We start from the raw sequence: 16,875 nt of genomic DNA on the forward strand, positions 1-16,875 counted from the left end.
AAATTTCATTATTTCTAGCTAATATCCAAATAAATGAGGTATTTGTTGTTTTTAAAAAAAGCAAAAACCTTAATCATATAAGATTAGCGCAAATTCTAATCCAACATGCCTGTGTCAATAAAAATGAATAATCTTAGAACTATTTTAGCTTGCTATTAAATAGGTTTGTTTGATATGACCTACCCTTTACAAAACCATGTTGGTTCTCTCTAGACAGCTTAAATTTCTCTTAAGTGGTCTGTCAATCTACCTTTAATTCCAATTCCAATAACTTCTCTACAACAGATGCTAGACTAACAAGTCGATTATTTCCCTGTTTCTTTTTAATAAATAACAGGCATTTACAATTTTTCAATACAAAGGGGCAGTCCCTGGGCAATTGGGTGATCTTTTTAAAAAATACACAATCACAAGTAACTGAAGTAGTAGGTTGACCAGTAATAAAGCTACAAATATTGCAGGTTCACAATGTCAGACTTTGTTTTTGTTCATGTTTTGAAAACTGTTCTTTATTTTGAGTCAGCACGTAGAGTTAATAAATCACCATAGCATGTTAGTCCTGGGTTCATTCTCACCATTCTTTATACTCCTATTTCACAGCTATGCACTATTATCCTCCAGCATCTGTGTCTATGCTTATAAAATATCGAATGGTGTTTACTAGCAGTAAACATGTAACAATTGAAAAAAGCAATATAGCTGTTGAACTGAAAAATTGTTGTATTTATCATACATCGTGTGACATTTTATTCTAATTAAAGAAAAGATTGATTCTTTTCAGAGTAGAGGGACCACTACATTTTGAAGTGTAAAATAAGTACAATCAATACTACTATTTTTAGATTAAACTATATTAATTTTCTGAACATTTTTAAGATCCCATTTTCACCTCTGGTGCAGCAATAACTTTAAAACTGGGAGACGCTGATGTACAGTGGGGTAAAAGAAATGTGAAGCGGCAGGTAGATTTAATAACAGTGGTGACCAATTGCCATCTGCTGAAAAGGAATTTTCGGGACATTGTTTTTGACCGTAAAATTCAGACAAAGTTTTCCAAGCATTCATACTCAGCTATAGGAAAGATCCTTCCTACATTCTGTTTAAAGCAGTGTTAATTTTTAATAAGGCTATTCAAAAATGTTTAACTTAATGATTTTAAATATTTAAGCACTATTTTTTCCCCAACTATTTCTGCATACCATGGCGTAATTATTAATAAGTTTCCATAAGCCATAAGCCATAAGCAAATAACAGGACTCAAGATATAATCCAAATTCATCTCGCATCTCTTTCAGTTTTGGGAGTTGGCAAAAGGTGGAAAGCCCAATTTATCCATTTGTTTGATACCCTGACTGGTTGAGGTTATCCAGCAACTTCTATTTCTGTTTTGATACCCTGCCTATTTGTTGCTGCAGAACTGCGCAAGCTCAAGACCATCAAGTTGTCTTACCGGTCCGAAGATGACCACCTCACTGGATGTTGGAAAATGCTCTATTTCTACACCTGAGAAGAATACTTTGAAATCAGCAACCAATAAATCAGCTTCCAACAAAGGTAAACATGTACATTTGGAATATCCACAGCGTCTACCCAATTGGTCACTAACATGTCAGTAAACCTGCAGTAGAACTCCAACAGAAACAATACAAACAGCTGGAAAGTGTTAGTTACACCTTTTCTATTGGGTTTCTCCAATCTCCCACTGCAGTGACCATGGCAGAACCCTGCAAAAGCACCCTTCTGAGTCAACCCCCCCCAATCATATGCTGCTGACTTATACAGTTTGCTGTAACATTCATCGAAATGACACCATGATTGAGTGCTACGCCCAAGCAATGGGTAAAATAATGTGAAATGCCAGATGTTGAACCACTGCTCTCTAATTTCTCACAAGTAAATTCCTGAAGCATGTAGCTAGATCATTTCCAAAATTAATTACCGTGAAATTTCTGGCTGGAACATCAGTGTAAGATTGCTGGAAAGCCGAGAGAATTGTATAAAGCACCATCTGAGCCTTTCTTTGCTTTTTCCATGGACTATCCACAAAGTTACAGTGGAAGGTGAGTCTCAGCACTCCTGTGACTGGCCTCCTCTGCAAGCTCCAACATGCTGCCTTTTCCCAGCTGCAGCCTTCTTTTTCCTGTTGCTAGGGAAAGCTATCTCTCTGTTCCTCCCCACCACCCTTGGCAAGACATTAAAAGATATTTTTAAGTAAAACAGGGCACAGATTTGAGCATCTGGACTTCGTTTTGATCTTCTACATCTCCATCTGCCAATTCTTTCAAGTTGCATCTTTGGATTGTCTCTTTAATTGCTGGGGTTGAGATTACATTGTGCAAAGCTACTGTTGCTGAATAGCTGGAAAACCCAGAGGTAAGACGGTGATGAAGCGTGTGCAGAATGTTGGATTCCCCCTGACCTAGCTCAGCTCACACTTAATATTGGGAATAATATTTCTGAGCCTTCTCTGCATATGCTCACTAAATTTTTAAAAACATTTTATGTGAATTTTCCCTTAATTCTATTCAGCATCTCCCCCCACCAACCTATTCAGAAATGTTGGGGTTAATGCTGCAAAGGACCTGTGGTGATTGTATTTTGAAAATGAGATCCTGAAGAAAATAATGTCTTTAGCAAGTCTGTCATTTATATTTAAATTTGTTAAGCACAGTGAAAGATGTTGAGGCTAATGATGATAAATGCCAACAAGTATGACCAAAATCCGTATTGCAGGACAGAACAAAGCCAGCCACAACATAGCCCTTAGTCCCTATAGGATCCAGCGTCATTGTACAGTTACAACAGTCCTTTAACGTTTCACAGGGGTTCAAGTTGTGGTCTAAAATTATACTTATAAAGTGCTTTTCCCTTATGTTCTGTGCATGACAGAACTAACCAGCATTCCTAATATTTACTCATTGGTTACTCAAACCTTTCAATTTCTTCACTATTTCTTTCTTGGATTTTGTTTTAGGGGCATCTATGATTTTCAACAGGGAAAATAGAGCAGAAGATGTGATGTGTTTCTCAGAAAACTTAGCTCTTGACAAAACAGTGAGTAAACTCTGATCTATTGTTGATAAAACAAATTCTATAGAAAGTTAACCATTCTGGTGTCAATTCATTAATTAAATTAAGTTACATGAATTACAGCAGTTCCACAAGATTATCCAATGCATAGTTATAAATACCAGTAAATTTCCAGCTTCAGTTGTCACTCTATGCTGAGTTTAGTAATCGTAGCAATGCGACAATTGGCATTACAATTGGCCTCGATGCACCAGCCTGGGAAAAAATCTTTTTGGTTCCTTCATCACAATTTAATGATCCTTCCTGGATGTGCAAATGCATGGATGTTGGCTGTGCCCCTGTCATCTTGTAGCCAATTGTCACTTGCACTTGGTGCCAGATAGTAAAATACTAGGGCATCACTGAATGTAGAATTGCATCATTCTGGAGAGAGAGGGCAAGCTGGAAATAACAAAACACATTTATATTGTACCGTTAATGCAGCAACATGTCCTGAAGCACTTCATAAAAGTGATTCCAAAGTTTGACACTGAGCCACAGCAGAGGATATCAGGATACATAACCAAAAGTTTGTCAAAGGACGTAGGCTTTACAGAATACCCTAAGAAAGGAGAGAGTGATGCTGAAGTTTAGGAACACAATTCCAGAGCCTAGGGCCCAGGCAGCTGAATGACAGAGCAATTAAAGTTGGAGATGTGTCAGAATTGGAAGAGTGCAAGATTGTGAAGGTTTGTATGATTGGAAGAGGGTTCTAGGGACGAGGAGAGCCATGGCCATAAGGGATTTAAAAGAAAGGGTGAAAATGTTGATATGTTATTGAACCAGGAGCCAATGTTTGTCGGTGAGCATAGGCCTGATGGGTGAACAGGGCAAGGGAGAAGTTGAAACAGTATACAAATAGTTCTGCTATAATGCCTATTTCTTGAACACAATTTGGATGTGATGCAATTGATGAACTGTTTGGATAATGCAAACTTTATGCTGCACAGGTATAGTGATTTTCCACAGCAATTTCCCCATAAAGCAATTTTCTATAGTGCAACGTCACACAAGAACACAACTATCACATGATAGGAGAACTACCTGTAATAGGGTTTTCAATGATTAAATGTTTCTCTACAGTGCAAGAGGGCCCTAAGATAATCGCGTTTCATGTAACAAAAACGTGAGTGAGCATTTCAATAGCAGATATATTGATGTAGGAATGAAGTCAGGTGGTAATATGAGGTGAGATTAGTAGGTGTCATTTTTGGAGCACATATGCATTCTGAACCTCAGCTTGGGTCAAAGATGATAACTGAGTAACAAATGGTCTGTTTGAGCCTCAGACAGTTGCTGAGAAGATTGATGGAATAAGTCACCAGCATATAAATCTTGGATGGAGATCCAAAGCCAATAGCTTTGGTCATCGTGTATTTAGTTAGAGGAAGTTTATACTCATAAAATATGGGTAGTTTTAGTATTGTCAAGAAGTGGTGGGGAGATGCAGTGGAATAACGTTAACATACATGTGGACAACAGTTAGATATACTTTGATTAATGTTAGATGAAAGGCCAATGTTACAGAAGATATTATTTTCTGGAGTGTTTTTATTTTGTGGGATAGTCTTAATGTTTGAAATTTTCCCCTGTTTTCTGGGTTACAAGCACATCGAGAATATTTGTGCAAGCTATTAGAAATTACTTGACAGTAAACCAGGCAAGACTATCATTTTGATTTTCTCCTCCTTCTTTGGAGACTCTGGAGTTTTGTCAATAACTTTTCACAGAATGTATCAATGATGGTCAGGCGTTGGTCAGATTAGAAAATGTAATAATGTTCAATATTAGCGTGTGCCAATCACTTACACCTTACTTACAGCCCAGACATTAAAGATATTGATTTGCACCACACCTCGTGGAAGGGCACATGTAATAGCTGACATTAGAAGAAACTTATAGGATTGTGTGATCAAAAATGGAAGCTCATTAGGAGGCAACGGAAATAAAAATTTAAAAGAACTACAAAATGAAGTGTTTTCAAACTGAATTTGTGGGAGAGGTGCTTCACAGTGAATGTACTCCTTCCTACACTGTTCCTTTAATCCCACTATTGTGTTCTTTGTGTTGTGTTTATTGTGTTCTTTTGCTATTGGCAGCCTATTGACTGTCAGCCAAACAGCAATGCACTTGATATACAGAGTATTCACATATTTTGTTTACTTTATAAAAAATAATTTGAAGTGTGACAGCAACAACAGCCCTTTAAACATGTTGCAAAGAGTCGTGATTTATCATAATGTTTCTCCTGCTGTGTATTTCAGTTTATTTTAATCAATACAATGGATCAAACCAAAGGAGAGTAAAACTGAAAGAGGTTTATTTAATGAAAAATGCTCCCCCCAGCTAGTTTGTTTTAGATAAAATCACTGTCTGTATTTACACCCCTTCCTGACTTCTCCATCGCACCCTTGGAGCTGAGCAGTGCTGCTGTGTGAATTTTTCATTTTATCTTTTTTCACATTAGCTTATGATACATTTTGTCCAAAAAATGTAGGTTTAGGTCAGTCAAGAAGTGATCAGTAAATGTGTCTCGCACCTTAGAAACATAAAAAAATGGTAAAGGCGTGTGATGAATCTTCTGGGCATCAGTGTCCTGTGATCAGCCTAGGACTAAAGGAGAACAAAATCATAGACAGCTTCTGATGTAGAGTGCTCAGGTGATTTCCTTGATAGGGCTAATACTGAAGAATGCTGATGAACATGTCCACTGGGCATTGCTTGGTGCATTGGGTGACCTGCCAGACAACCTCCTGTTCCTATGTGGCTACAAATTTGCGAAGGTAATTGCACTGTTCGTGGTCTCTTGCAGTCACTACAACACCTCCCTATCAAGAGCCCTTTGAATTTTCAATGCAGACTCTTTTGACATCCTCACAGACTGAATAATTCCACCAGAGCTGCCACATTGTGGGTTTCATGTACAGGTAATTCCCACAAAGACAAGACAGTGAGGTAGTGTACTCTTGCTGGAAGAGGGCAGCTTCTGAAAATCTTCACAGTCAGCAAGTTGTAGTAGTTCCCTGTCCACGGAATCAACATGCCTTGGAGCTTTTCCAAGAGATCAGTTCATGTTCTGGGGCACAAACCCTTCTAAAGCTGAAGGGCTTGCCCTCTAGCTCCTTAGCAATTTGAGAGTGTGGTAGGCTATAAGCCTGAGAGCCTGTCCCATCAGGTGGCGATCATGTTCGCCTTACCAGATCCAAGGAGGTCAGTAATTCACTTGTGGCATTTAATCTGTTTGTGCTAAATGTCTCCTGTTGTGTTCACAGCAATCATAGCCTTTTGGTCACTGACGTTGGATTTTTCTGCACTTCTAACAAAATTATATCCACACTCTCCCTCATTGCATCCAGCAAAGCCTTGAGGACAACCTGGGAATTGCCTAATACTAAAATTCCTGGTTGGTGCTCTGTTGTGACATTCTGATGTTGGAGCAGACATCTTAGAAAAGTCAGTTGTCATTTTGTTTTGTTCAGAGGACAGATCAGCAAAGAAAGCTACATGGAATAACCAGCCCTTAGTGCTAGCTGCTGCCCATATGTAAACTTGGTTGCTTCACTGTAAATGTTGTAGCCCACCAGGGAGTAATTTCCTAGGGTGAGCAAGTTGACCTCGTTTAGCTGTTTACTCCCAAGGGGTGATGAGAAGTTAGATGACCCAAGCTATTCTCTATTAGGATTGATTTACTACAAAATCTTCACTTAAATTTGTTGGGGAAAATCATTTGCTTCATGTGTACAGACTGTCCCCTTAAAGCACTTAGTCTCTTTAAATTCATCAATTTGTTCTCCCTTGCACTATTTCCATGGTTCAGTCAGCACTGAAAATTTAAAAGAAAAGACAAAACACAAAGGTCAGCATCTTATCATTCATCCACTTCATTTGAAATAACACTGACTAGGCAAGCTGAAGGTACAAGCTTAGGAAACCTTCAGAAGCTTTTGCTTCTTTCAATAAGAGATCATCCTGCGATTCCTTCAGAAAGCTCCTACGTGAGTCTGGTGAATTTCAGTTTTACTCACTTCCCTGTGACTTGCCAGCACGTCCATGAATTTAAAATCCACAAAGCCCAGCAATCACTGCCAAGGTGCTGCTTCCCCCAGCTTGCTGCAAGGAATGATCCCATACCCTTGCTGGTCCATTGGCTAGTGATTGGCCACTTAGCCAATTAATTCACCAGCTCAATCACTTCCTGTTTCCTTTTCAGGATGAGTTCCCAGAATTAAGCTTCCCCCCCGGACCCAACTCTTCTTTTAGAATATTCCAATCGAGATGCTTCAAAGGGATGAATTAGGATTTCATCAGTAGATGAGCTGTGGTGGTAGCATTGTCAGCACTGTGGTGAAGGAGCGAACAGGCAATCTTATGAATGAAACAAAATTAAAACAGAGAGTACTGGAGACCCTCAGCAGGTCAGGCAGCATCTGTGGATGGAAAAGCAAGGCTATTATTTCAGGTCTGTTGTCTTTTATAGCAGTGATGACACCAAAATAAAGCCAGAAGCTATATGGGTCTGATGTACTTGCCGTATAAATACTGTGGTCTCAGGGGAAGGTCAGAGGCTGGGAGGGAGATGGTCTCCTGGTTTTGTTGCTGCACTAGGATTCCAGACATGCAACTGATTCTTAGATTCAAATCTCACTGTGTAAGATGGTAGAATTTGAATTTTAAAAAGTACATCTGGAATTAAAATCTCATGATGACTGTTATCGATTGTTGTTCAAAAGAAAAACTATTCTGGGATTCACTTTAGGGGAGAAAATCCATTGTCTTCACCTGATCTGGCTGATGTGTGACTCCAGATCCAGAGCAATATGATTGACAGTTAACTGCTGTGTGAAATGGCCTAGCAACCTCACAACTGCATCAAACAGCTACAAAACCTAAAGAAAGGAATGAAACTGGATGGACCAGAAGGCACTAACCAAGGAAATGATGATAACAAACTCAACCCTGCTGAAGCTGCAAAGCCCTCCATTGTAATATTTGGGATCTGATGCCAAAATTAGGAGAGACGTCTCATTGACTAGTCAAACAAAGACTGACCCAGTCATACTCACACAAATATACTTTTCAGTGTCTTAGACAACATTATTAGCACACCTGGGTATGCCCTCTCCAGCAGAGGTGGTGTACCGTGACATATAGCCAGGAATGAGTTGCCCTCAGAGGCCTTAGCATTGACTCCAAACCCCATGAAGTCTCTTGGCCTCACATCGAATATGAGCAAGGAAGCCTCTCACTGATTACCACATTTCATCCCCACCCCCTTGACCCACCAACCTTCTTAGCTGATGAATAAATCCTATTGCATGTTGAACAGCATTGGCAAGAAGCACTGTGGTTTGCAAGGGCCACGTAGAATGCACTGTGGGACTTCAGTGTCTGTCATCATGAATAGCTCAGCAGCACCATTACTGATCGAGCTGGTCAAGTATAAAAGCTTCTAGACTGATTTTGCAGCAGGTAATGAAGGAACAAACAAGAGAGGAAAACAAACGTGACCTTATTCTCTCCAAACTGTTCGTCACAGATGACAGAATGACACATACATGACAGAATCAGTGGAATAACCTTCACACAGTCCATATGGAGATACCCTCCTTCATATTGTGTGGCACCATTACTGTGCTAATGGGATAGATTTTGCACAGCTTCAAGACTGGGCATCCCTAAGGTGCTGCGGGCCACCAGCAGCAATAGGATCATACTCAAACACAATCTGCAACCTCATGGCCCAGCATTTCTCCCAGTTTACCATTAACACTAAGCCAAGGGATCATCTGTAGTTCTGTGAAGAATGCAGGAGGGCATTCCAGGAGCAGCACCAGGAATACCTGAAAATCAGATGCCAAGCTGGTGAATGTACAAAACAAGGTTCTTTGCATGCCAAACAGCATAAGTAATGAGTGATAAACAGGGATAAGCAATTCAACAACAAACAGATCATATCTGAACTTTTCAGTCCTGCCGCAACTTGCCGGAGGAAGAGGGTCCACAGTTGTTTCCATCGTCAGTGATGGGGAAGTCCAGTCCAAGATGCATGGGAACACCACCGCCTACAGGTCCCCCTGTAAATTACACACCATCCTGCCTTGGAACCACAACATTGTTCATTCATGTAACTAAGGCAAACTCCTGGAACTCCTTTCCTAACAGCCTTGTAAGTGGTCCTATAGCCCATAGAGTCAGGAAGGCTCATAGGGTCATCACTGCCTTCTCAAGAACAATTATGAGTGGGTAATAAATGTTGGCCTAACCAATGATCCTACATTCTGTGAACAAATATAAAAACAAAGAAATGACATGAAGCTTGCCAAGGAGAGGAATGGACTTGGCATCAAGGAAACAGAAGTTTTGGACTTGCCAATATTTAGTAGGAGGACATTTCTTCAAGTAGCCTAAAGTGCATTTAAATTATAGTTTGTAACTGCTACTTGGTCATGTCAGTACCTTTTAAAACTGTTATCTATATTATCTGTCTCAAAGCCATTATCAACTTTCTTTCTTGCTCAGAAAATGTCTAATGCAGTATTGCTTAGTTACTGAAGATTAAAATGGTGTAACAAGAAACTTGGGGAGATTAAGAGGCAGCTGTACACAAATATTATACCAGGTCAACAAATTCTGCTCCACTCTATTGTAAAAGCCAACATGTTTCTTTCAGTCATGTTGGACTCAGCCAATATGCTGATGAGAAGAAATGGCATAAACAGCAGGTTAGACATGTTGTGGCAAAATGTCTTTATCTATATTGTAATTTATATGTATTGTAGTTTATTCATTTTTAATTAATGGTTTCCAATACTTCTGTTTTTCACTGTGAATTTTTTAGGCTGACTTTCCCCAAGCACTAAAAGATGTGAGCATTGGCGAGAAATTGGTGAGGGCTGTGTGAGATTGGCAGTAAGGAGATATCCACTAGCATTCAGACAAGTTGCGGCGTTGCAAGAAAACTTGAACTGCTTCTCCCTAATCGAGAAACGAATGTGTGTGGCATTTGAAAAGTCTCCAGACAGTTGTCCTCCAAGTTTGCACATTAGTGGTGATCATTGGGCCAGGAAGCAAGGGATAACCAGCACTTCTCAAACCATGTCCTTGCAAAGTGTCAAATGTCATGAAACCCTCTAGCGAAACCGGAAATGAAGTCACACTGAAGGCAACACTTTTTTTGGAAAAGTATCTTGAATAGTTTGTTATAATGCTAAGATTTGAAGACAGCCTCAAGTTCTGACCTTAGGTATTTGAGGCTTGTTTTGCTCTTGGCATTTGAATTTCTTCATTGTGTTACAACCTTATAATAGATTATAACACAGCTACTCCAATTGTTTTCCAATTCTTCTGTAACAAATTAAAGATTGGCATTTATGTAACCTTCCGTGATCTTAGAATGTCCCAAAACATAACACAGATAATGAACTACTTTAGAAATGTAGTCATTGATGTAATGTAGGAAAGGTGGCAGCAAATTTGTGCACGAAGTTTTATAAATTGCACTGGGATTATAACATTTTTTGAGACGTTGATTGGTGAATAAATATCAGATGGATACTGAGAATAGCTCCCCTGCTGTTCTTCAAAATAATGTCATTGGATGTTTCTCATCCACCTGAGAGAACAGACAGGGCCTGGGTTAAATGCTTCACTCAAGAAACAAGAGCTTTTCTGATGTTAAACGGAGAGTCTTGACACAAGAAGGTCTTGGTTTTAATTCTGGAGCCGACAAACTGGTTACTGTCTTCCCAGCCATCTAATCAAATTAAAACTAGCTGAGTGCAGAAACTCAGGGCATTGCTCAGAGCTGGTACAGTCGGCTGAGGTCTTTCTTCCTGACTCATCCATGGGAGCGCTAAAAGAACCACTTGTGTTGGAGAGCAGACAGCACTTTTCTGCAGTTCAAACCTTTGTCTCAGTCACTGATAAATTTACTTTACTGCATTGACGATGTCATGAAGCTATGTTAAATTGGGCCCCTCCTGGTTTTTAGGAAAGTAGGCCTGCAGTTGAAATTTGAAAGGGTAGCTGAAATGGTTTTGTGTAGCCTGAACCTCATGTTCTACATCCCCATTCTCAAAGCTTTGATTAAAATCTAATAAGCACTGTACTTAAACATTGCAAAAGGTGACGAGCAGTTGAAACTGTTTATCTTGCACTTATTAGAACTAGAATGCATGAAGCAAACTTGAAAAGAGACATCATTTCATAGAGAGTGAAAAGAGGGTGCTGATTGTTTGGGTCATAATTGATATGGGAATACAGAAAGATCAATTAACTGTCAATCTCACAGATCAGACAGGTAGCTTCTGATTGGTAAGGATATTGTCATGGGGATGCAATACACTTTGGCAGGTTCCATTATCTTTTTGAACAAGCTGCAATATGTGTACAACTTCTTTTTACCCATGTAAAACAAGGTCTTGAGTATTTATATATCTAACCATCTGACTTGACAGTAGCATAAAATGGAGCCTGTGCTGAAAGCAATAAATGCTGGAGCTAACAATAGATCAGGTTGCATCCATGGACAGAGAGCAAGCTAACATTTTGAGTCTAGATGACTCTTCACCAGAGCATTCAAGTCATCTAAGCTTGAAACATTAGTTTCCTGTCTTTACATGGACGCTGCCTGACCCACTGCGATCTCCAGTGTGTTGTTTTCAGAACAGATTCTAGCATCTGCAGTAATTTGCTCCTATAAAATGGAACCTCTTTGTTCAAACCTGTTTCATGTGTCCTACTTCTGCTGAGTCCAAGATGAAATGCTTTAATTTCTCACCTCTTTCTAACAGCGTTTAAAGTCCAGTTCCCCACGTCCATTGCCTTTATGTGCAAGCAAGAATCAGAACCTTCAAAAGGGAAAGAATGAGTAAGGCCAAAGTAAACCCCTTCAAAATGAGAAACACAACTGTGAGCTGCCATTGAATTTAAGGCTAGAATTCAGTTGTTTTTGTTGGCATCAGGAAACATGTTTAATTTTCAAATATTAAAATGGGGTGGAATTAGAAAATAGTTTGACTGCTACTAGCAAATAATATTGAGAACTGATCAGAGAGATGTCTCTAAGTCATTGATGGCTCAGGCACAAGAAATATCCAAAAATGTACATTTTTTTGGTTATCCTGAAGTCTGCTGTTATGGATCTTTGAAGTGACTTTGTGATAACTATGAACCCTGGAATTGTCCAAAGCTTTGGAACTGTCAGGTGTGACTTTATTATTAACTTCACAGTTGGGGGTGTTGAAGTCTATGTGCAGCTTGCAATGTGTTAAACTTCACTTGTTACTGCTCTAAGGAGATCAAATGTCATCTCTAACATATGTGCCATTTACTTGAGGGTTTTTCCAGCAGTCTTTAGATGAGTGTTAATGAAACCTCACAGTGACCCCAATTTGTGTTAATTGTAACTTGACACTGCTGTATCAGCAATAACATCACATTGTGACTCTGAACAAAACATGTTGCATTTGTATACTTAGTTCTTCTGTATCTTGATAGGTTTTGATATTGAATATCATTGGTTAAGCTTTAAATAGACAAATTAGTTTCATTCTTTGTAATATTTCCCTCTGGGAGTGCAGAGAAATACATGAATAAATGAGAAATACATTTGTGGCAGCTGTTCGTGTATTGAATTTAAAAATGAGACTTTCATTTTACAAAGCCTGTCCCTCGGCTGGGAGTTTCACTGAACCCTAAAATTAGTCTTACAAACCAAGCAAAAGACAAGCCAGAGGGGACATCCTAGGGTGAAGATTATTTTGAGTTTTGTGAGTAGTTGCATTTTGACAAGCTCATGATTTATCCTTGTTGTCAAACCATTTGAAACTTTAGTTATACCTGAAAAATGCTTATTGTTGGATATTTCCCTTTAGAGAGATTTTGTGCACTGCAAAGGAAAACAGGAATAGGATACAGAACTATTGTGGGATTATTTACTATGGGTGAGACTTTTCATTGTGACATTGGGTTGGTTGGCCAGTACCTGAGCTGAGTAACCTCATGCGCTTACCTGCTTCAGAACTCATTATCTATGCAAGCAAGATGTTACACTAGTTACTTGCCACATTATGTGGGGAGGAGCCAGGAGGCTATGGCCACTGGCAGGATCTTCTGAGGTTGAAGTTTCGGGCAGCAGATGTAAAGGGCAGCTGGACGCTACCTGACCCAAGCCCTGGACCTCCTTCTCAGATTGTGGTAGCTTCCTGTAGAAACCCAGAGACGCCTTACATACACTGACTCATTGTGGCTCACTGACCAGACTGAATTCACAAGATGACGCCAGCTGAGTGAGCAGCATGGTGCTGATTGATTTCACGGGGTAGCAATAACCTCAGCCTGTAATGGAGCAGGTACCCTCACTTCCATTGGACCATCTGCCTGACTGACCATGGCCACGCGCCTGGGATTGGAAATGGTCAAGCCCCTGGACTGACCCAGGCCACACACCTGGGATTGGAAATGGTCAAGCCCCTGGACTGACCCAGGCCACACACCTGGGATTGGAAATGGTCAAGCCCCTGGACTGACCCAGGCCACGCACCTGGGATTGGAAATGGCCAAGTCCCTGGACTGACCCAGGCCACGCACCTGGGATTGGCAATGCCCAAGCCCCTAAACTGACCCTGGCCACGCACCTGGATTGGAAATGGCCAAGTCCCTGGACTGACCCTGGCCATGCACCTGGGATTGGAAATGGCCTAGCCCCTGAACTGACCCTGGCCACGCACCTGGGATTGGAAATGGCCAAGCCCCTGGACTGACCCTGGCCACACGCCTAGGATTGGAAATGGCCACGCCCCTGAACTGACCCTGGCCATGCACCTGGGATTGGAAATGGCCAAGCCCCTGGACTGACCCTGGCCACACGCCTAGGATTGGAAATGGCCAAGTCCCTGGACTGACCCTGGCCATGCACCTGGGATTGGAAATGGCCAAGCCCCTGGACTGACCCTGGCCACACGCCTAGGATTGGAAATGGCCAAGTCCCTGAACTGACCCTGGCCATGCACCTGGGATTGGAAATGGCCAAGCCCCTGGACTGACCCTGGCCACGCACCTGGGATTGGAAATGGCCAAGCCCCTGGACTGACCCTGGCCACGCACCTGGGATTGGAAATGGCCAAGCCCCTGGACTGACCCTGGCCACGCACCTGGGATTGGAAATGGCCTGGCCCCTGGACTGACCCTGGCCATGCACCTGGGATTGGAAATGGCCAAGCCCCTGGACTGACCCTGGCCACACGCCTGGATTGGAAATGGCCTGGCCCCTGGACTGACCCTGGCCCTGCACCTGGGATTGGAAATGGTCAAGCCCCTGGACTGACCCTGGCCACACACCTGGATTGGAAATGGCCAATCAGTGTCCTCTGATTGACAGAAGTCCACCCTCACTTTACAAAGCTTGTCTCCCCTTCCCCTTTCATGAAATGTTTTATTCTTAAATCATATATTTGCCACATAAGATCCAGCTCTGACTCTGATGCAGGACCGTGCCATTCACGTACCCCTCCTTTCACACAGGCTGACTGCCTTTAGTATGTTGCCATCAGTGAAACAAAGCTGCTGCCTGACACTGTGTGTTACCGTGATAGGTGGGGGGTGGCATGCTCCTGACACTGTGTGTTACAGTGACAGAGAGAGAGGAGCTACTGCCTGACACTGTGTGTTACCGTGACAGAGAGGTGGGGGTGGCATGCTGCCTGACACTGCCTGTTATAGTGACAAAGAAGTGGGGGTGGCATTCTTCCTGACACTTTTCTTGCCCGACAATTTTCACATTCACAGGATGAGGGCATCATTGGCATGACCAGCATTTATTGCTTGACCCTAATTGTCCAGAGGTCACTTAAGAGTCACATGTAGGCCTGATGAGGTAAGGATGACAGTTTCCTTCCCTCAAGGACATTAGTGAGTCAGATGGGTTTTTTCTGACAATTGTTTCATAGTCATCTGTAGATTCTTAATTCCACCATATTCCAGTATGGCGGCTTTGAGCCCCAGTTCCCAGAATATTAACTGTGTTTTTGTATTTATAGTTGAGTGATAATACCACTGGGCCATCATGTCCTCAGTCTGGGCACTCATCCCCTTCAGTGGTGAGGTCTCTAAATCTTGGAATTAGAATATTTTCATGTAGTTAGTTCCGTGTTTAACTGGTGCCAAATTCCCACGTTGAAGCAAGTTGCCTTAATGCTGCTACAAATTTTTTTAATGGGCTCACCCTTTCCCTGACATCTCTGATGGAATGTGTATTGTTCCACCTTTCTGAGGCATTAAGTATTGTTTGAGAGAACTTATCCACACATCAAATATAGACAAGTCTTCTGTGAACTCCTTGAGTAATCATTGGCCTTATGCTCCAAGATGATTCATTAGCATAGTCGCCTTGTGGATCGTTTCTACACATGTTGTTCAATGCTTCCTAGACAAGTAAACCGATTCACCTGTACAGGCAGGATAGGAAAGAAATTGTCTCTTACCCAGAAGTGTGGGAAACAAAATATATTACTCTGGCAGCCTAGCTACTTGGAAAAATTAATATCACATTAAATCTGGTTGTATGAAACACCCCATTCTGGAAATTTCCACTTGTATACATCAACATTGATGGGTTTCACACTACTTTGCAGCGTAAATAATTGCCTAAGCTGACACATCAGGGAGCCTTTGATCTTCCTTGTGTACCATGAGGTGATAAAGATAATCAGATTGGAATCTTATAAATGAATGTTATACTTACTTAGAACCAAGTCCACTATTTGTGTAAGTGCTTCAGATTTCAAGCTGATACTTTAATTAAGAGTTCTCAGTGGAAACACAAAGATAGAAGTAGGAAGAATGGGTAAATAAGTTTTGAGCTAACAGCTTCAGCTGGCCACAGTCAGATGCTGTCTACTGTCAGTTGCTTTATCGGTCTAAGTTTTAGAAACAGAGAATATAGGAGCAGTATAGGCCACTCGGCCCTTGGAATCTGCTCCACCATTCAATGTGGTCATGTCTGACAAACAACTCAGTACCCTTTTCCTGCTTTCTCCACATATCCCTTGATCTGTTTAGTCTTAAGAACTGTATCTACATCTTCCTTCAAAGTCTTTAATGTTTTGGCCTCAATAATTTTCTGCAGCAGAAAATTTCACAGGCTCACCACCGTCTTGGTGAAGAAATTTCTTCTCATCCCTGTGCTAAACGGCCTACCCCTTAGTCCTACACACTTGGTTTTGGACTTCCCCTACCAAGAACATCCTACCTGCATCTCCCTATCTAGCCCTATTAGAATTTCTGTGAGCCTCCCCCCACATTTTCCTAAACTCCAGGGAGTATAATCCTAACAGATCCAGTCTCTCCCCAAACATGAGTTCCACAATTCCCAGGAATTAGTCTGGTAAACTTTCTTTGCTCTCCCTCAATGGTCTAATGTCCTTCCTCAGATAAGGAGATCAAAACTGACACTGTCATCACACCAAGACCCTGTGCAATTGGAACAAGACATCCTTGTTTCTGTACCTGACACCTCTCCGTACAAAGGCCAACATACCATTTGCCTCCTTCACCATCTGCTGCACCTGCACGCTGACTTTCAGCAATTGGTGCACAAAGACACCCACGTCTCAATGCCCCTCTCCCTTTCCCAACCTACTGCCATCCAGATAATAATCTGCCTTATTTATTTGCTATCAAAGTCGGTAACCTTGAATTTATCCACCTTAAATGTATTTGTCTACTTAATGTAACTTGCCCAACACTCACTGAGACTTCTCTGCATCCTCGTCACAGCTCACACCCTCAGCCAAGTTTGCATTATTT

The 16,875-nt window shown here is 41.3% G+C and overlaps 1 protein-coding gene across 1 annotated transcript in view; it reads left to right on the forward strand.

Moving 5' to 3' along the window:
• adgrd2 (adhesion G protein-coupled receptor D2) overlaps positions 1–16,875 on the forward strand; it is a 133,576-nt gene that overhangs the window by 99,338 nt on the left and 17,363 nt on the right. Inside the window, exons 23-24 of the mRNA XM_059638335.1 lie at positions 1,416–1,554; positions 2,975–3,054. Coding sequence (XP_059494318.1) covers positions 1,416–1,554; positions 2,975–3,054 — 219 coding nt within the window. The remainder of the gene's footprint in view (positions 1–1,415; positions 1,555–2,974; positions 3,055–16,875) is intronic.

Source organism: Stegostoma tigrinum, chromosome 29 (genome assembly GCF_030684315.1).
Source record: "Stegostoma tigrinum isolate sSteTig4 chromosome 29, sSteTig4.hap1, whole genome shotgun sequence".
Lineage (NCBI taxonomy): Eukaryota > Metazoa > Chordata > Chondrichthyes > Orectolobiformes > Stegostomatidae > Stegostoma > Stegostoma tigrinum.